General features: G+C 48.9%; 1 protein-coding gene across 8 annotated transcripts in view; it reads left to right on the top strand.

Moving 5' to 3' along the window:
- LOC144772352 (sodium/potassium-transporting ATPase subunit alpha-1-like) overlaps positions 1 to 21,392 on the top strand; it is a 3,188,308-nt gene that overhangs the window by 2,360,796 nt on the left and 806,120 nt on the right. For all 8 annotated transcript variants that reach the window (XM_078656610.1, XM_078656616.1, XM_078656614.1 and 5 more), the window contains 2 exons: positions 13,743 to 13,918; positions 14,706 to 14,842. In XM_078656610.1, the coding sequence (XP_078512736.1) occupies positions 13,743 to 13,918; positions 14,706 to 14,842 (313 nt within the window). The remainder of the gene's footprint in view (positions 1 to 13,742; positions 13,919 to 14,705; positions 14,843 to 21,392) is intronic.

Here is a 21,392-nt window from a genome sequence, read left to right as displayed (position 1 = left end):
TGGAGGGGTGATGCATTTGTTTGTTCGCGGCTGCGAACAAGGAGTATTCTACCTCCGTGGAGGAACATTTCCTCGTCTGGATTAGTGATTTGGGGATTCAGCGGCCGCTGGATCCTATTCTGGCACTTTGTGTTTTTTGTCCAGCAATCTGCTATAAACCTCATCATCGAGTACAGTAGACCCTTGCAGATTTTCCCTGTCTGCGGATTTATGGGGATCTCGTGCTCACAGGAAACCCGGGATTCCAATTGACGCATAGGAGCCCAGAGGTACTGTAGACTCCGTTTTGTCCTGTGTTCTTGGGCGGATCAAAGAAAACACTTCTATGGAACTGTTTATGTTTTGCCTTTTGTCCCTTGTTGAATTTTGGTGCTAACTTTCTGAGGATCATGACTTTTCTGTGGAGTTAACAGAACAGTGTTGCCTTGGAATAACAGCCTTGATACCGTGGATAATTGCTCCTGTGGGGGTTGGCCATTCTTTTCAGCTGCGTGGTGAATGATACTGGGTATGTATGAGGAATGGGAGTTCAGGTGTCTTATGGTGACTTGGTTGGTTGAACGGGTAATAAGATTATCTGCTGTGTTTTGTAGGCATCAGGCTAGGTTGTTCCACGTTAGGAGAGGCAGTTCGGTGACAGGATTACAAGTCCCCACAGCGAGTTTTTCAAGGTACGTGGAACAACACTAGTGAGACTATATAGAGTAGTGAGACTGTTAACATAATTGTAATAGTTTGTCTCTTGTCTTTCGGGTTTTCCCAATCCCTCGCAGCACCTTCCCTATCCCTTTTTTCCCTCACCCGATCACCTCTAAGCTCTGGGTATTATACAGGCAGAGTTTGGGGAGGTCTGGAGGTGGACCCATATGAGCATCAACCGGATCCTGAAGAGCAGGGTGTTCCTGACAGCCTTAGGACTATGAGGCCTGCTATCGGGCTGTCTCACCAATATCTCATCCAGTGTCTGTGGGCATGAGACACAAGGATGCATGTCATTTCGACAGGTCTGCAATGGCAGTGTGCATGGTCTTGGTGAGGGGACCCTACTGTGGCATAATTTGTGCTGCTACCTTTGGGGTCTCTCTTCAGTGTAAATGCCCTAGGTACCATTTACTAGGGACTTACAAGGGACACTGAAGTTGTCCCAATTGGGAAACAAAAGGAACAGTTAATGGAAAGAGCTTCTGGCACAGATGACCTGGTTGGCAGGGGCCCTGTTCACTTCTATTCGAAATTACATCATTTTCCAGGCAAAAAATTGGGGGCTAACCATGTCCAAAAGAGGCACTTTCCTACAATCATGATACAGGTGCCCTGATATTGGAGGTCACTCACCCCCTGAGCCTCGTGGAGTATGGTGTCTCTGTCACAAGAGTTACAAAACATTGATATCACAGGACGCGGTGGGGCCCCACAAGGGGATTGGTGCTCTACAAGTGAGCGGTGTGCCCTCTCCACCACGAAGTGGGTCACAAACAGAGGAAGTGGGCAGCCAGGAACTCAACCAAGTGTCCTGAAAATGCTCAGGATATTGACCCTCTGTTCACATCAGCAGTCCTGACATTATGCATCCTCAGCCCGGGCCTCCAGTGCTATGGAAGTTGGGGTGCGAGGAAGGACAGTTGACTTAAGCTCCTTGACAATGTCTTCAAGTTCAGCTTTTCTGTGACCCTGTCCACCACTCCCCACAAGTCTTGAAGTAGAAAGGAGACCTCCACCCACACCGCACTAATCTTGGTTTTTAAAACAGAACTGGAGGCTTGCATGGCCTCAGGATGGCATTGGTGTTGCCAGGGTTTGGGGCAAGTCAGGTTGGTATGGTTGGGCCGAGGATCCCTGAAGGGCTGTGGCAGTAGCAGTGTAGTGATCCATTTTGGTTTGGGACTGTGAGGTGGAAGTTTTGTCGTGGCCCTTGGTGGCTGATGGTGAACTGCCAGGAGGCAGAGGATCCCATTTGTAAGTGGCCCATCTACCCCCAACCTGGCCCGCTTGCCCCCTGAGTGAAGCTAGACAGGGAGGCAGCACAAGCAGCCTGGTGCCCAGTCCACGAGAGGGACTGGTGGAGACAAATAGGGAGGTCCGGTGGGGGCGAGGATCCCTGAGGGGCTGTGGCAGGAGCAGTGTAGTGATCCGTTTTGGTTTGTGACTGTGAGGTGGAAGTTTTGTCGTGGCCTTTGGTGGCTGATGGTGAACCACCAGGAGGCAGGTGATCTCATTTGTCAGTAGCCCATATGCCCCCAACCTGGCCCGCTTGCCCCGTGATTGAAGCTAGGCAGTGAGGCAGCATGAGCAGCCTGGTGCCTAGTCCATGAGAGGGACTGGGGGAGACAAAGAGGGAGGTCCGGAGAGGGAAAAGCGGTGGAGGGAAGTACTGTTTCATAGTTGGGTCCACAATCCCAGGTCCTGCAGGAAGAAACAGCAACCTGGGCACAGAGTGTCTCGAGAATGGTGAGGTATAGGGTAGCGGGGTGCCACACTGTGTTGCCTGCTGGGCTCCCCCTCTGAGGGGTGCTGCGCAAACTTAGGTTTGCTGGATCTAGAAGGCTACTGGCTATGTACTCTGCTGGGGGGCCCAAGAACGCAATGGGGAGCAAGGAGCCCATCGTCGTTACGACCCCTCCACCCCACGAAGGACCAAAGTGGTGCAGACCACTACACAGTGCAGTCCCAAAGACCCCCCTCTCTGAGGGGGCACAGCACAGCAGAAGGGGAACAGGGCCCCATGAGTCTTCCCTGACACTAGAAAGGTCACCCTGGGCCCAATGATGCAATGGGGTGGTAGACTCCCACTGAAGCCGCTACTGAAGCGTGGCCTCATCTGGGTTATCTCCTCCAGGGACAGAACAGCGCTGGTCACGTGGCATTGTCTTCATGGTCTCTGTAGGAGGCTGGCTTAGTATATGGGGCACACTTATTTAAGTGAGGCACCTTGCACTAATCCAGACAACCCTTATGGTGGTTTTAGTGGTCTTAAACAATCTTAGTAAGCCCTCTAAGTGGCAGCTGTGGATAGCAGCCTTCAGGCTTAGTTCAGGAGTGTTTAGCTGCTTGTTTTACCAGATCTAATCATATAGTGTAGGTTAAATGAAAAAGTATCACAAAGTGTAGTTATAATAATATGTCTATTTCTTACACAACACCCACTAACACTTTGGTATATCTCCTACCCAGAGAAAGCAACACAAATACACAATAATACTTCAATTTCAAGAGGTAAGTAAGCACAATACATGGTGGTCTCCAGGGGGAGACCAAACCATATACTAAGAAAGTGGAATGCGAACTGCAACCGAAGTTGAGACTTGGACCAGGAGACTCAGAAGAGCTGGGGGGACAAGGAACCACCCAATGTCTGTACCCAGGAACACCGCGGAGGCTGTGTGCAGAGTGGAAAAACAGCTGCATACTCAATGCAAGTCAACGGGAAAGTTGCAGGTGTAGTTTTGAAGAAGAAGGACCCTTCCCAGTGGACCCTTCAGAAATCCTGTGGAAAACAGAAGGTTGGAGTGTCATCCCATCCGTGGATACCCCAGGAACCAGGATGCCTACACCAGGGAAGTCGGGTGCATAGGTGCAAAGTGACATCAGAAACCACCCTAGACCACAATGGAGGATTTCAGGAAAGATGCAGCTGGCGAAGAAGGTGAAAGAGTCCGGTGGAATGCATGGATGGATTCTTGAAGAGAAGAACCTGCATGCAGAGGGGACAGAGTCTATGCCACTTAGAGGAGACTACAAGGCATGGAAGATCAATGACCATGGATGACGGTAGATGCAGGAGTAATGACGGTGACCTTGTCGCTGCTGCTGTGAGCACCAGCAGATGCTGAGGAAGACCAGGAGCCATACATGAGCTGTCCCACATCGGAAGTCGAGAACCAGGGAGTCGGTGTCCATTCGGGAGTACCTACAAGCCTTGGCAGTGGCAATGGATATGGCAAACGATGAAGGAGCAATGTTGGGACCTGCAAGGTCCAAGGGACTCACCAACTGCAGTAGAGTCAGAGCGGGCCCGAGCAAGCAGGGGAACCCTCTAAAGCAAGTGAAGACCATCAAGAGACCAACAGGTCAAAGGTACTGGACCTCGAGCAGCTCACCAAAAATGAAGGTCAACAGCACAGAGGATGCGATGAGTACGAAGATCTTGCCAGGAAGAGGTGTTGGAGGGTGGAGCTTGTTATAGCCCAAAGATCTCTGGAGTGCAGAGCCTACAAACCTTAACAACAGCAAGGTGCACAGGGGTTTGATCCCAGAGGTTCCAACGAGGGATAATGACCTCAAACTTGCTGAGGGGACAGGTCAGGCCTTGAGGGAGTCGAAGAACCACCACCTGTGTTGCTGAGCCTGAGTATGTAGAATGTCAGAAGCAGTAGACCGGTCAGCTTTGTTGCAGTACCTGCAGATGCAGGGTCGTGACTCCTTCACTCCAAGGGGCATTACTTCAGATGTCCATGATGCCTAAAGGTCTGTTGAAGATCCTGGAAGAAGCACAGACACAGATGACGAAGAAGACTTGCAGAACGTAGAGACCAGGAGCAGTAGGAGTCTTCCTTGAAGTCCAGCGAAGGTAAAGTGTCCAAACTGTTGAAGACATGGTTTCAGGCTTGAGTCTTGTTCCATGACAAATCTGAAGACCCACCCACAGGAAAGTCCTTTTATACCCTAAGAAAGTGGTTAGGACGACTTGGGGGTCCCTCCCAGAGGAGGGGCAGGACAAAGGGGAGGATACTCCTATGTCCTTTGTCCAGTTCCATGCCAGAGTGTGAGCCAAGGGCTCCCAGAACTGGTTCTAATTAGACTATGCAAGGAGGGCACCAAACATGCCCTGCAAAGCAGCCTGGTGGCGCTGGCAAGCGCCGCCATTCCAGCTCAATACACTAAGTCCTTTCTGGGAGGTGGTCACACATCCCTGTGACAGGAAACCTATGTTCTACCTGTCCCTGCTTGAGCTCAGTTCAGCAGCAGGAGGGTAGACTCATGTCTGGGGTCGGCAGCAGCACTAGGCAGACCCTGGAAGGGTGTTCCCAGGAGTACTGGGGGCTTCCAGGACAATCCCCTCAGTGCATGGAATCATTTCTCTAACACTGGAATCTATGTTCTACCTGTCCCTGCTTGAGCTCAGTTCAGCAGCAGGAGGGTAGACTCATGTCTGGGGTCGGCAGCAGCACTAGGCAGACCCTGGAAGGGTGTTCCCAGGAGTACTGGGGGCTTCCAGGACAATCCCCTCAGTGCATGGAATCATTCCTCTAACACTGGAATCGGTGTTGGGGTACGATCCCAACAAATTTGATACCAAACATGCCCAGGTCCGGCACACCCAATATATAGTTAGCCATCCCGTAATGACGCATGGCCACTATATTTATCAAAGTGGCTTACTGCACTTACAAAGTGTAGGAAGTTGGCTCTGTATATACTATACCAAAGTAAGGTATAGTGTGCACAGAGTCCAGGAAGTCCCCAGAGGTATAGCAAAGGCAAAATTAGGAAAGTACTAACAGCTCTCTTTGTGGTAGTGTGGGCGAGCAGTTAGGCTTATCCGGAGGGTCTGTTAATCACTTATTGTATTCCCTCAGTCAAGACTGATACACACTCAGAGACTGAATCCAGACCAATTGGGTGAGTATAAAAAGAAGTATGCTTATGCATTATTTCTAGTACCAAGTACAGGTAAGTAAAATTTATTTGGAATGCAGTATTTCACAATGCAATGCAGGTATGATTGAATTTCCCAATAGTTACAGGTTTGTATCATTTTTAGAGCACAGTAATTACTTTCTGAATATTTTTAGTTACTTTTGGATTAGTTTGAGTACTTGGGGTGGTATGCCTAGATACCACACCTTAGGATTACACAATACAAGATAAGTAAGCCATTAATATACTTTGCAATTTAGTTCTCTTTTCTCCATACAAACATCGGTTCAACACAAAACATTTAAGGCCCCAAATCTATTAACCTTGGATTTCAATTGGTGAAAAATTGTCAGTGGTTTCTCAGGTAAGTACACTACTTACGAGTAGGAGTTTTGGGGATAAAGACCAAGGTTCCCCAAGGTCTAGACAAGCACTCGAGGTGCAGCACCAGCGGCACTGGGGCGTCCGCGTGCAGAGTGCAGGGCCCAATGTTGGCCAATAAGGCTAAGGGGGCCTTCGTTTAGGGTGTATTGACGAGCAGTCCCCTCAAGTGTGGGAGCAAAGATCCTGGGGTCAAGGACAGGAACTGCACCATAAGTGGTACTGGGGCGGGCAGTTGCAGGGTGCCAAAAAGACATCAGGGACCCAGTGCTTTTCAATGGAGACCTTCGGTTCGGTGAAGTTGCTACAGGCTGGGGCAGGGAGACTTCCTGAAGGTGAACACCGGCTGGAGAGGTACGTTGGGATCTTGGAGATACCTGGACACCTTCGGTTGGGCCACCCAAGGTTGTGGCATCGGGTGAAGGGGTGCCCTCTGGTGTCTGGTTTTCTTACAAGCTGATGTCAGGGGGGACCCTTCAGGTTGAGGCTGCAGGCTTCGTCTTGAAACTTCAGGCAAGTTGGGGATCACCAGATCCCAGGTCAGGATTGATGGGTAGACCTCTGGTGGTGTTGGGCCACTCGAACTTGGGCCAAGGGCGTCAGATGCAGAGTGGTGCAGCATCGCGGAGTCGCTGGAATCCGGATTCAGGTCTTGGTGTCTTTGTTGAGCAAATCCAGTGCTCTTGGGAGTCAGAGTTTGTAAGGTGAGTGCAGTGCAGGTCCTCTGGGCTTTGGGAGGCTGCTGGACACGCCGGTTTCTTTGCTGTAGGCAGTTTGGAGGTGGACAGGCCGGTAGGGCTGGGGTCAAAGCAGTAGTTGTCCTCTTCTTCCTGGGTCAGCACGGCTCTTCGGTCCTTCTTCTTTCTTCCTTTAATCTTAATAGTCAAGGTTCAGGGTCGCCCCTAAATACAAGATTAGGGGCATTTAAAGAAGTGGGCAAATCGTTGTGAGGGGGCATGAGCCTCATCCTAATTGGTTGAGTACCCTCACCTTCAAAATAGAGGGGACTGAGATATGTGCTTCACCTCGCCTTCTCCACTTGAGGGGTGGGGTTGGCAAAGGCTGGTACACCTCTCTTCCTAGCTTGGTTTTTTGGCCGATTCTCCCACCCGAAGTGGGTGGCAGAACCAGTGGAAGCCAGTTGGTGAGGGCAGTAAAAGGCAGGGTTAGACTCCAAAGACGGGAGGCCTTTGAAGCATCCCCTTCGTGGCCCCAACCTATCTTGGGGGATTAGGGATGATACCTCTGCCCCGTATGGGGTTTGTCTCGGAACACAGAGAGCAGTGGCTCTCTACCCAGAGGGCCAGAAACCTGTCTGGTGGTGGCAAATGGTGGGCAGCCATTTAGGAACCACACCAGGGCTGGTTGTTTTTCAGGGGGCTTCTCTAAGATGCCCTCTGAGTGCATTTTACATTAAATGCTACCACACTTCCCAGGTTTTAGTAGAGCCATTATGGAGCTGTGGAGTTCGTAATGACCAACTCCCACACCATATACTCTTTATGGCTTTACTACACTTACAATATCTAAGAAAAGACTTAGACACTGAAGGGGTGCAGGGCTCATGCCACTGTACCCTAACCTGATGGCAAGTGCATCCTGCTAGATGGGTGACTTTTCTAGGCCTCAGGCAGTGGGTTGCAGGCATGACACACAGGGATGTGTGCCATGTCGACTCTTCACTTTTCTCTGCACCAAAACATGCAGCCTGCAATGACTGCATTGGAGTTAAGGTGCAGGGATTCTAAGGATCGCACAATAAGTGCTGTATCCCTTAGAGGCCTACCCTGGTCACAGTGCCATTGATACCTTTTACAAGGGGTTCACCTCTGGTCAGAGATGGAAAAGAACACAGGCCCTGGGAACCTGATTGGCAGGTACCCAGGGCACATCAAGTCAGGTTGCATCAGAGGTCAGGCAAAAAGTGGGGTGTAACCATGCAGAAAGGGGCACTTTCCTACACGAAATCTGGAGCATCGATTCCGAGTTTGTAGGGGATGTCCTGCTCAAGAAGGGCACCCTCACACTCATAACTGAGCACCTTACCTTCAGGATTGGAAGGCCTGCCTTTGGGGTGACTTATAGATTTTAAGTGTAGTGACAACAAATATAAGGACACTTATATCTGTTGTAATGATGGTAGCACCATATTACACAAGCTGCAAAGTCAGGCCTGTAGTTACAGTTTGAATGGTCTCTCATGGTGGCATAATACATTCTGCAGCACTTGGGAGGCCCCTGCTGTACATTTCCCTGTGTACCTTAGTACCATATACTAGGGACTTACAAGGGTACACCATTAGCCAATTGTGGAGGATCCTAACTTCATACAAACGGTAAAGTCTTCATATGTGTTGTGTACAGTCAGGATGGCTTTTGGCTCTAGGGAGTGGAAGTTCCAGTTATCTCCTTTAAGAAGTGAAAGCCATTGTGACTCTTGACTTCAAGGGACTGAAAGGTCGGAACTCCTCTTGAGTTGAGACTTAGAGGTGTCAAAACAGGACCTGCGAATGAAAGGTCTTAATGGTTTCTTGATGAAGAATGCAAACGGTTATGGCAGCCTTTGCGTAAGAATGTTGAAAGCTCATGTGAGTCTAAAAGATATGTCAAATCATTTCTTCTATGTATATAAAATGCACACATTTGACTTTACTTTTTTAACTAAGAAAAGGCATTTGGGAATCTTAATGAAGAGTTTCTAACCAAATATGAAAACGCACCTTTTCAGAATTTGGTTACTTTTTGGACTACAAGTGATGGCTACAATGCAAAAAAATGAGAAATGTTTTAAAAATATATATATATTGGAAAACTATTTTAAGAATAGCAGTCCTACCACCTGTCAGGATTTTCAGGTGCCTGGTCTAGTTTAACAACAGGAGTGCAAGAAAGAGCGTGTTGGACTTGGCCCTTCTGGCAGGTTCACCCCTGAACTTTTTGCTTTCCAATGTGACATGGTGTTAGTGATTTTTGGTTTCTGCGCACTTTACCACGGTGTCCCAGGGTAAAGTGCGTGCGTGTGGTAAGGTTGGCCTGCCCTCCCATAGGAATGCATGGGGAATGTATGTGTCCATGTTAGTTCCGGATGCTTGGGGAGTGCAGGCTCGAGTTTGGTATGTGTGAACTCGTGAGATTGAATACTGCGCGATGATGTATGCGGCGTGTATGTGTCTAGTGTGGAAGTGCCACTTCTAGACATAGGTGTGCGTGTGCAGTGAGTATGCTGGCGTGTGATTGGCTGAAGCTGGCTGGGGAGCCTGGCTCCAGGAGTCTGTATGGGTCTGCCCGGTGGTGAATGGAGAGATTAGCATGCTGATGTGAGGGAGGGGTGCACCTGGGTCCTGAATAGGGCTGGGCTTTCCCCACACAATGCTGGCTCCGCCCCCTGTGGTGCAACTGATGACCTTAGCCTGCCTGGTAAATGGAAAGGGTGGCTGGGGAAAACAAAGTACTTCAAAACCAGCTGCGACTGGTTTCTCCCCCACCCTCCACCTTTAGACAAAGGAATTTCATCTATAAAAAGAGGCTGTGACCTCTTCTAAAATGTTCTTGTTTGCCAACTTGAAACTACCAGGGGCGTGCTGCTGCTTGGGCCCAGGGCAAGGCTTGCCTCCCTGGGCCCTGCCCAGCCCCTGCCCAGCCCCTGGACGCCTGGTGGATTTTCCTTTGTTGGGAGCTGCCTGCTCCGTCTTTCTGAGATCCAGTTTTGACCACGACAAACCTCTGCCTGACTAGAAGGACAAAGAGAAGCTGAAGGACGGAAACCAGTCTGTATCCTGTAAGACTGGCCTGCAGTGGTGCCTTGCTGAGAACGGAGAGGAAAGGACCAGAGATAACTTTGTAGACTTGTGCCTGAAACGATCTCCAAGGGCTTGATTGCGAGCTTGCCCCCTGAACGGAACACCAGGATCATTGGGTTCTATTCTGCTTGTGCCCGTCTGCTGTTGGGCCTTAGTTCTTATTCCCTCGCCAGAGTTGTGACTCGGGTGCCTTCGTCCCTCCCAAGGTCGTGACAGCTCGGAGCCTGGTCGCCCCGCCGCAGAGAGCCCCACTCATCCCTGAGCCGCTCTTTGCTTCAGAGCCGGGCCGCTCGCTCTCCTGTCACCTCGCCTGCTAACGGAGCGCGTTGTGCGCCTCTCATCTTCTCCAGCCGGAATCTGCACAGAGCGCAGTCCATAGCCTCGGACGGTCCTTACGACGTAACGTACCTGACTGTCGCGCTTTGCCCTCCTGCATACCAAGGCTCGTGCCGCACCTCAAGAAAGGCCACCCCGTACAGTGGTACCGGAAGCCTGGTGCTGCACCCTTCTGCCCGAGAACGCGACGCCCCTCACAGATCCACGAGTACGACTTGGCGTGCTAAGAAGTAGTACATCCCGCAGGCCTGAACGGCGCCTCGCCCCGTGAGCTGCCTCGACCCTGGATCGCCGCAACCCTCCACAGTCCTGCTCCCCCGCCTCGCACCTCGAGGGGGAACGAGCCGGAGAGATCCTCTGGAGAACCGTCGGCCTCGTCCCGGGTCCGTCCTCACCAGTAGCCACGCCTGAAACGCCTCGGACTTCCACAAGCAAGGTACACTTGAACTCCGTCTCGAGTTCATATCGGATCCAGGGTCCGCAACGTTCTTATTTCCCTGTCATCGTACCTTGCTGAACAACGAACATCTAAAGACTAATTGCCTATTGTAATCTGGTGGCCTCAAATCGCTAAATGTTATATGGTCTTGTGATAATCCTGCTTTTGAATATACCTTTTATATAAAGTATACGTATTTTTGATACAACCATACGACTGGTGTCCATTTGTGGTGGGTCAGTGCGTTTACTGTGCGTGATCACAAATGCTTAATTTACTATCGCCCTGGGGATTAGCCTTGTCTGCTCGCGCCACACTACCTAGAGGGTGAGCAGGGGTTATTCGAAGGAGTAGTTCCCTTGCCCTGACTGGAAGTGAGGGTCCCTGTTTGTCTCACGTGCATACCTGTGCCAACCAGAGACCTCCGGTTCCAACATTGGTACCAGCGGTGAGGATTTCGGATTTGCATTTATGATTCATGTACAGTGAATTACTGATCACCACGTAGTGAGAGCAGACCTATAACGAAGCAAAGGGATTATTGTTTCTCAGTTTATTCTAAATGTTATTTCTTTGGAAATGTGTTTCTTGTGCACTATGAGTTAGGTGTCCCTAGCTCGGGAGGGTAGATCATCCCCTAAGTGCAGTGTACGTTTTCTGGATTCCCCAGGAAGGGGGGGATCCAGTGGTGGCAGCATAAGTGTGTCCAGTGAATGTGTTCTCCGTCCCGTTCCCGGAGTAATGGTACCTGTGTCACGTGTGGTCAGGTTGAGAAATCAGGGGTGGTAGAAACTGCCCTACCAGTCTGGGGAGGCTTGTGTGGATGAATGGTGTGAGTTCTCTGGATGGGGAGCTTGTTGAATACTTGTGTACTCTTGTTGTTTTGCTCAGATACCCAAGTTCCGTGTGTTAAACTTTTCCCAAGAACGTCTGCAGAAGTGGAGCCTGCTTTTGATTTCTGTGTTCTGTTTAGAGACGGAATTTTTGAGTTGGTAAGGTTCTGGGAGGAGAGAGACATAGGGGGTGGAGTGACTCCAAAAGGAGTGGCTGAGGTGTCTTCCAGCCCAGTGTGGTAGAAGAGGTTCAGTGTAGCCCAGCTAGGTCTCGGTGTAGGGGCTCACGTCCTGTCTCAGAGGAGAAGGAGTGGGTGGGGCTGCGTGTCTCCAGGTGCCCGAAACCCAGTCTCAGGGCCTGGAATATTTCTGAAGGGAAAGTCAGGTCGGGGGCCTAGGCTGTACCAATAGGTCATTTGAGGAGGATCTCCCAGAGTGTTTGAAGAACGTGGAACAACAGGGCGTAGAAACGGAGGGTGTCCCTGCAGTGCGGGCCCGCGTCCGTGTTCTATCACCCAAAGCAGGTCTGCCCTGCGTTTTGGCTGGAAGGGGGTTGTGTTGGACTTGGCCCGTCTGGCAGGTTCACCCCTGAACTTTTTGCTTTCCAATGTGACATGGTGTTAGTGATTTTTGGTTCCTGCGCACTTTACCACGGTGTGCCAGGGTAAAGTGCGTGCGTGTGGTAAGGTTGGCCTGCCCTCCCATAGGAATGCATGGGGAATGTATGTCTCCATGTTAGTTCTGGATGCATGGGGAGTGCAGGCTCGAGTTTGGTATGTGTGAACTCGTGAGATTGAATGCTGCGCAATGATGTATGCGGCGTGTATGTGTCTAGTGTGGAAGTGCCACTTCTAGACATAGGTGTGCGTGTGCAGTGAGTATGCTGGTGCGTGATTGGCTGAAGCTGGCTCAGGAGCCTGGCTCCAGGAGTCTGTATGGGTCTGGGAGGGGTGCACCTGGGTCCTGAATAGGGCTGGGCTTTCCCCACACAATGCTGGCTCCGCCCCCTGTGGTGCAACTGATGACCCTAGCCTGCCTGCTGAATGGAAAGGGTGGCTGGGGAAAACAAAGTACTCCAAAACCAGCTGCGACTGGTTTCTCCCCCACCCTGCACCTTTAGACAAAGGAATTTCGTGTATAAAAAGAGGCTGTGACCTCTTCTAAAATGTTCTTGTTTGCCAACTTGAAACTACCAGGGGCGTGCTGCTGCTTCGGCCCAGGGGAAGGCTTGCCTCCCTGGGCCGTGCCCAGCCCCTGGACGCCTGGTGGATTTTCCTTTGTTGGGAGCTGCCTGCTCCATCTTTCTGAGATCCAGTTTTGACCACGACGAACCTCTGCCTGACTAGAAGGACCAAGAGAAGCTGAAGGACGGAAACCAGTCTGTATCCTGTAAGACTGGCCTGCAGTGGTGCCTTGCTGAGAACGGAGAGGAAAGAACCAGAGAGGACTTTGTAGACCTGTGCCTGAAACGATCTCCAAGGGCTTGATTGCGAGCTTGCCCCTTGAACGGAACCCCAGGACCATTGGGTTCTATTCTGCTTGTGCCCGTCTGCTGTTGGGCCTTAGTTCTTATTCCCTCGCCAGAGTTGTGACTCGGGTGCCTTCGTCCCTTCCAAGGTCGTGACAGCTCGGAGCCTGGTCCCCCCGCCGCAGAGAGCCCCGCTCATCCCTGAGCCGCTCTTCGCTTCAGTGCCGGGCCACCCGCTCTCCTGTCACCTCGCCTGCTAACGGAGCGCGTTGTGCGCCTCTCGTCTTCTCCAGCCGGAATCTGCACGGAGCGCATTCCATAACTCCGTCTCGAGTTCATATCGGATTCAGGGTCCGCAACGTTCTTATTTCCCTGTCATCGTACCTTGCTGAACAACGAACATCTAAAGACTAATTGCCTATTGTAATCTAGTGGCCTCAAATCGCTAAACGTTATATGGTCTTGTGATAATCCTGCTTTTGAATATACCTTTTATATAAAGTATACGTATTTATGATACAAACATACGACTGGTGTCCATTTGTGGTGGGTCAGTGGTTTTACTGTGCGTGATCATAAATGCTTAACTTACTATCGCCCTGAGGATTAGCCTTGTCTGCTCGCGCCACACTACCTAGAGGGTGAGCAGGGGTTATTCGAAGGAGTAGTTCCCTTGCCCTGACTGGAAGTGAGGGTCTCTGTTTGTCGCAAGTGCATACCTGTGCCAACCAGAGACCTCCGGTTCCAACAGAGCGTAAATATTTTCCTTCTGAAAAATGAATTCAGGGACCGTGGATTACAAATGAAAGTTAAGTGTCCACTTCTAACCAGTTCCATCTTTCCTTCAGGATTCTGCCACCTTGCCCTACCGGACAAACAATTTCCAAAAGATTTTCACTTTGACCCAGACGAGATGAACTTCCCCACAGAGAATCTCTGCTTCGTTGGACTCATATCCATGATTGACCCGCCTCGGGCTGCTGTTCCTGATGCTGTAGGAAAGTGCCGCAGTGCTGGAATCAAGGTGCATACTTATTTTTCTCTTATAGATGATGTAATCTACTACTTGAGGAAGGGAAGGCCTCACAGCTGGTTGATATAATGCATCAACCGATTCTCTTTTTATTGCTGCTCTACCAGTATGAGTAGCCTTGGTCTACGGGTCAGACAGGGCATTTCAGTAAGCTTCCTACAGATGGAAAGTGTCAGTGAGTACCACTGAAACTCTAGTTCCAGGCTCTGAACTTGTTGCCATGACACAATCCATGTGCAGGTATTGCTACCATGTGCACTTCTTCAGCTATTTGTGGTATTTAGTTCCCACGTGCTAGGGTGGTGTCTCTCTTCTCAAGTCTTCTCTCATAGGTTGTAAATGGGAAGCTGAAGGATTGGCCAGGTGTTTGACCAGGTATTTAAGTGCAAGGTGTACTTGCAGTGTATGCAATGTTGTTTTGAGAAAGCTGAATGTGTCTTCACATCTGCTTCATACGTTTAAGCCAGCCACTTTGACAAGCAAGGGCTAGAAGGATAAAAAGTATGGATGGCCTAGACATTGAGCGGCAAGTGTTAAATGTGGCAGTGTTGGGACTGGCAAAAATACATGTACACTGGAAAGAAGAAATAATAAAGTAGTCGGCCAGAGAGGGATTGGGGTTGGAGATCTGTGTCTCTGGACCAGTTCACTGGGTATCCCCTATTCAGTAAAAAAGAAAAGAAAGAAGAGGCTAAACGGGTTATCACCATGCCAGAAATCAAAATAGAAATACGCTATATCAACAGACCAGCTTACTGTTCTTTTCTTTCTGTTTCAGGTCATCATGGTCACTGGTGACCATCCAATCACTGCTAAGGCTATTGCAAAGGGTGTAGGAATTATCTCTGAGGGAACAGAGACCGTGGAAGACATAGCAGCTCGCCTCAATATCCCAGTAAACCAGGTGAACCGAAGGTAAGTTTAGACTGAGACTATAAGTGGCAGCTGCCCAAGCTTCATTGACTTCCTCTTTACCTCTACCAAATAACCTTTCTTTTAAATGCCATTACCTCCTATTTGATAGAGTCGTCAAGCTGCAGATTCCTTACCTAGGAGTTTCCCAGGCATCAGACTGGATCCGGAAACTTTTGTGTGAGCAATACCCCTGCGCACCGTCAGGTGGCTCTGTATGGATCGGCATCGCGTCGGCGGCATTGTTGGCACCAGTTGTGACATTGCAGTCACCTATATAGGCACCCTCCAGGCACGCGAATGGCAGTTATTTTCTTTATTTATTTAGGGCATTTATTAAGCGCCTGGTTACGCCACTGGCGTGTTCCCGCGCTGTGATAAGTGAAGTAGCTGTCCCCCCTCCTCCCACAAAAGGCTATCTGCTAAAAAGATGTGTTTTCAGTTTTTTTCTGAACAGGACTTCAGAGGGTTCAAGTCGCAGTTCCAGCGGGAGAGCATTCCAACGTTTGGGAGCAAGGTATCTAAAAGACCTGCCTCCCATGCGTGCTCTTGATACTCTGGGGACTTTCCGCACAAGTTAGCGCTGATCCGGAGAAAAGCTACCCCGGACTCTTTGCCAGACTTTTTTTGGACGTTTTGATGAATAATTTTTCATAGTGTGTGGAGGATGACCTCTAGAAAGATAGGGTTTAACCCATGTTGTGCCTCTCACCACATCATGAAATTTACCAACCCGCACCATGTGTGCTTACGGTGTCTCAAGCGCGACAACGGCTTGAAGTCCTGCTTGGACTGCCTAGCCATGGCGCCAAAGGCTTTGAGGGAGCAGACCCTGCTTGTAGAAGCCATCGAGCACTAGTCCTCAGAGGTCCCGTACGTGATCAAGGAAGAGAAGGTCGCAGACCACTCCAGGAGCCACATATCTTCTTCATCACATTCGAGGTCCTCAAGACAGTTGCGGTAGAAGCACAAGAAGAAGTCTAGCTGGAATTTGACTTCACCTTGCCCTTTAAGAATTGACAAGACGAGTAAGGAACATGAATGTTCTGGGCACAGTTCTGCAGAGCCAGCGCCAAGTCTGACTCAGCACTTCCCCCGTTTCTCGGAGCCGGAGCGACCCCCTTCAAGTAAAAGAGTTTTAAGAGGTCATGTGCTGAGTATTTGAGCGGGCCGACCCATATAGTTTGCATTCAGGCCACACGAGGTTGGAAGAGACCCCACCACGTTCCGTGCTGATTGCTCCGGACTTGACGGGGTCTTATTGGTCCAAACCCAGATCCAGATTGGTTCCGGTCGTGCCAACGCAACCTTCCCCGGCATTGGTCCAGATGTCGATGCCCCCAGAGATGCTGGTGCTCACCGGCAGTGCCAGCCCCATTCTGATTTCTGACGACTGAGTCGGAACGGTGTTGATCGATGCTGATTCCAGTGCTGACGGAGCCCAGGGCCTCTAGGTCATTGCCTGAATGTTTTGAGGAGGTTTCAGGCATGCTATATGTAGGAAAGTGGGATCTGTTTTCATGGTTACCCCCACTTTTTGCCCAGTGTCAGAATGTTTGACTGTTGTTTGCTGTGATCCGGCAAACCAGAACCCCAGCATCTGAGATCTTGTAATGTAGTTCCTATATTCCCAATAGGCTCTGCACATTGGAATAATATATCCTATAGAATTGACGTAGGACTTATGTCTACTAGGTCTCTATCGAATATATTAGACTTAATTGTGAGTGCCAGCTAGCTCAGAGGTCACTAGAAACTTTCTTGAATAAACCAGAAGGGATTAGTTTCTGAAAACCGCTTAAAACAAGACAACTTTGTTTCCCAAGATAAAACGTATCTCTAGAGTCGTGGAAACAATAGATAGATATTTCACTCAGTCAATCGTGCATGCTTCGTTTCACCAGAGGTGCAGAGAAATAGAGAGACGGGCGTTTTCAATAAAAAGGTATTTATTGAACAGTCTTCTTTCTCATGCAGAAGAAATTAACTGCTACAATCGTCAGGCTGTCTGTAAAGTATAATGCGTACAGCAAAAAGAGTATTATGAAATAATCAGACCCTCCAGGATATCGCGATTTCGCGATTTGCCGCGAAATCGGCACTTTTTAAAAAATGCAGCGATTTTTACAAAAATGCCCGCGAAATCGGCATTTTTGTAGAAATCGCGGCATTTTTCGCTATATCCTGGGGGGTCTGCTTTATCCAAAGACATGCACCGGTTGCCCCACACCTGTAGATGATCTACAGACACTGGGGTCAGAGGGTTAAAGCAGCTCGGCTGCAGCTGGCAGTGTGAAGGTCTAGGCTCTTTGTCATTCAGAGCTGCCCGGGACTGCGCTCGTTCGCACCTCTTCCTGGCCCACAAGAATGACAATGGGAGCCCTCACCTTGCACATCAACAGGAGGGGAGGGGGGGATGGGTTGTTGTCACAGAGGATGGAGCAGGAATCGGACAGAGCAGTTCTCCTTCGAGTGTAATGTGAAAGGGTTTGCAGTGACAGGAATAGGAACTTCGAGTCTTAGGCCTGTGAGAAGGCTCATTTACTGACCTGGCAAATTGTTTTTAAACACAGTCAGCAAGTCAATTTGGGAAAGAAACGGAGAACAATTTAAATTGAAAACAAAAGACACGCTACCTTAAATCTGTTAATATATTTTTTTTTAACTCGAATCTTGCATTGCTGAGAGATTATCTGCAGCATGCACACCCGGAACTGTCTATGTGCTTGCACTTCTACTCTAATGTGAATTGTATTAGCAAAATGTCTGACCTTGCTTTAAAGATGTTGCACTAAGTGCTCCATCCATGTACGATTTTTAGCATTGGATCGTAGCAAGCTTCTCCTTAAAGCTGAAGTTTAGTGCAAAAACGCTGGGCTCTCTATGAGCATACTATGAAATCATGGTTTTATTCTATAGATTAAAGAATTAGCAGAGTATCAATTTTCCGATTTAAAAAAAGGACTACAGGCCATAGAAGGCAAACAAGCAATGGCACCTTTCAGTACTCCAGGATATGGGGTGAATGGATGAATGAAAGATTGAATAAATGGATAATGAGAGAGGATGGATGGATTGATGAGAGGGGAAGGATGGAGAGAACATTTAAATAGCTGGATGTATGGGTGGAAGGGTAGCTGGATGATGGATGAGGGGAAAGATGGATGAGGGGAAGGATGGATGATGGATGAAAGGAAGGATGGATGAGGGGAAGGATGGATGGATGAAGGGAAGGATGGATGAGAGGAAGGATGGATGGATGAGGGGATGGATAGAGGGGAAGGATGGATGGATGGATGGGTGGGTGAAAGGATGGATGGATGATGAGGGGAAGGACAGATGGATGGATGGATGGATGATGGGTGGGTGAAAGGATGGATGGAAGGAAGGATGGCTAAGTGAAAGGGTCGATGGAGAGAGAAAGGGAGGATGGATGGATGACTAAAATAGTGGATGGGTGGAAGGATTAGTAAGTGAAAGGATGGCTGGATTGGTGAAAGGGTAAATGGCTGAATGGATGAGTGAATGGATGGATGGGATGAAGAGTGGATGGATAAGTGTACAGATGGATAGGGCGAAAGGGTGGATGGATAATGGAGAGGAGTGAAAGGATGGATGAGGGGATGGATGAAGGGATGGATGAGTGAAATGATAGATGGAAGGATACTTGATGGATAGGTTTGCAAACGGTTGAATATGTTTGGAAATGGCTGGGCTTACTTATATACTATTGCGCGACCTCTGATGTGTCTGTAAAACGTACCTATTGTCCTGAAGTTTTGTCCTGAATTTTGAGCTCCTGTCCTGAATTTGTGTCCTGAATTTTGACCCTTTGTCCTGAATTTCTACACTCACCGTCCTGAATTTGCACCAATGCCAGTTGGTCACCCTATTCGCTGGCTTGGAGACGGAGCGCCGTGCAGAGATGTTTGTCCCTCAAGATAAACAGACAGAACCACTCAGCCGAGAGAGCTGAGGCGCACACGGGACGGGGTATCTGCAGAGGCGCGCTGGACAAGGGATGAAGTCTGAGGGTTGAGCTCACCTATTGCAGACCATTTCCCCCTGGGAGTGAGCAATGGGAAAAATCCTAGAGGCGAGAAATTTAACACGGGCGTCAAGTGGCCCCATGTCATGGGTGTCAACTTCAACCAGTCCCCGCTTTTAAATCGGAGACGATTTGCAGGCTGACATTTTGCAACGAAACTACAAGTACCAACATGCAGTTCGCTACTGTGTAACAAGTGACCACTTGGCGGTTTTGACTGCTCTTTCTCTAGTGGTTAGGTCTGTCGAACGGGCATCCGGTGGGATATCAGGTTGTGTTCAAAATACACTGTACTATTTAACGTGCTTACTAATAAAAGGGGCGATAGGTATAGGCATCATTAGTGCAGCAGGTACAGTGGCACCAAGCTCTAAGGCTATTGCAAGACACAAACTGACCTGCAATGGTATGCCTCTTCTGGCGCAGGGCTTCGCAACGTGACGCATCTGGGAGATGCGTCACGTAGTAAATACCCCGCACCATGGTGCATCTTTTGCGCTGCCGCTGCGTCACAAAAGTGACGCAACGGCGGCGTAAAAGCAGCGCAAGGGGCTTGTAAATCTGCCCCAAAGTGTCTACATTGTAAAGAAACCAAATATACATAGCTGCATGTTGTTAAATAACTAAAAAAACTAAGATATCTGTGTTTGTTGTAGGAAAAATGGCCACATAAAATGCCGCAAAATTGCCGCTAAATTTCCATATTTGTGCCGCTAAATTTCCATTTTTGTGCCGCTAAATTTGCTATTCCATGCCGCTATATCCTGGGGGGTCTGAATAATGCTGTAAAAGCATGGTATTGTTTCTAAGCCATAAAATACCTACATAAAAAACAATGACTAAAAGGTGCTCAACTGGTGCTTCTAAAATACGCCTACCCTGGTGTATCTAACCTAAGTCTAGTACGAGGGAAGAAATAAGTATGGTGTAGCATAAGTTTTAGTATTTTTGCCAACAATTTACCCAAGATTTCTCTAATAGTCTAATCAGCTCCGTACCTTGGTTTTAGAATGAAGGAGGTCCAGTATCTCTCTCTCAGGACTCAATTTCCCAACAATCCGCAAGGGTAGCTTGGAAACACTGGAGCTGGATTTCTCGGCAAGAGAAAAAGACAGCGTCCCTCTCAGTGCGTCTGCTGGAGGGTCGGCTTCCTTCGGCACTTGTTGCAGCGAGATGCGTTGGGCAAGTAGATAGTCGAACTGCTCCAAATAACCGTGTGTCTGCTTGGACAAGTGTGGGCATATTTATACCTTGAAGGTGCCGAGTTTGACGTTGGGTTGGACATAATAACGTCATCAAAGAGTCTCAGTTCTTTGAAAACTCCTTGAGTTCTTGGATAAATCAATATTCAAGCAAGGGAAAGTCCCTTACTGCTGAAGGCAAGTTTTCCAAGAAATCGTTGTGGATTTTCGGAACTAGTGGAAGTAGCCATGCCGTATTTGGACTGCATGAGCTCTGTCTAAATATGGTTATGATTTCTATGCCTATATAAGGATAGGGTGATTTATACCTTTATAAGGGCATGAATCTGGAAAATTACAATAGGGTCCTAACATGCTATACAACAATCTCTCTCCCAAAATGTGTACCTCACAATTAGCTACTGGTGCTCTTGCATTCTCCGAAGCCTTTGTAACATGCTTTTGCACTTCAGATTCCTGTGAGAGGGACTGCTGTTTTTCATCTACTCTGTTTGAAATGGCTACCAATGAGTCTATTTACATTTATCTGCTGCACAGTGTACTGTACCTGACTTGAAATGCTTAATAAAGGTTTTTTGAAAAATGTAAAAAAAGAAAAAGAAATTAGCTACTGATGTACCCTTAGAAGTCCCTATTATACAGTACTAAGATATCCAGGACATTTGTGCACCAGGTGTGTCCCATAGGCTGCAGCATGTATTGTGCCACCCAAAGGAGTTCACTTAAACTCAGACTACAGGCCTGCCATTATACCCTGCGTGAGGTGGTTCTTGCACCTATCACAACAGATATAGGTTTACCTATATCTGAGATTTCTGCACTTAAAACTTATAAGTCACCCCTATGGAAGGTCCTTCAGTCCTAAGGGCTGGGTGCTTGGTTATATGTGTGAGGGTGCCCCTGCATGAGGTGGACACCCATACAAACCCCGGAGTCGATTCTCCAAGGTGTGTTAGTGTGGTGAGCCATTTTAAGTCATATAGTGGACATCAGTAATTACAAGATGTCTAACTATATAATAGCTGCTCTAGACCTGGTCATGTTTGGTATCAAACATGTTGGAATCATACACCGATTCCGTGTTGGAGGTATGATCCCATGTACCTGGGAGCCCCCTAGGGAAGCCCCTGTACTCCCGGTTACAGCCTTTCAGGGTCTGCCAGCAAGATAGTCCTGTTGCCAAGCACTTCTGCCCTCCTGCTGCTGAGCTGAGCTTGAGCAGGGGAAGGTAGAACAATAGGCTTCTTGTTACAGGGAGGTGTGACCACCTCCCAGGCAGGAATTGGTGTATTGGGTTGGGGTG

The sequence above is a fragment of the Lissotriton helveticus genome, chromosome 8 (assembly GCF_964261635.1).
Source record: "Lissotriton helveticus chromosome 8, aLisHel1.1, whole genome shotgun sequence".
NCBI lineage: Eukaryota > Metazoa > Chordata > Amphibia > Caudata > Salamandridae > Lissotriton > Lissotriton helveticus.
The sequence above is the reverse complement of the archived record's forward strand: the minus strand, read 5'-3'. Positions and strand labels throughout refer to the sequence as shown.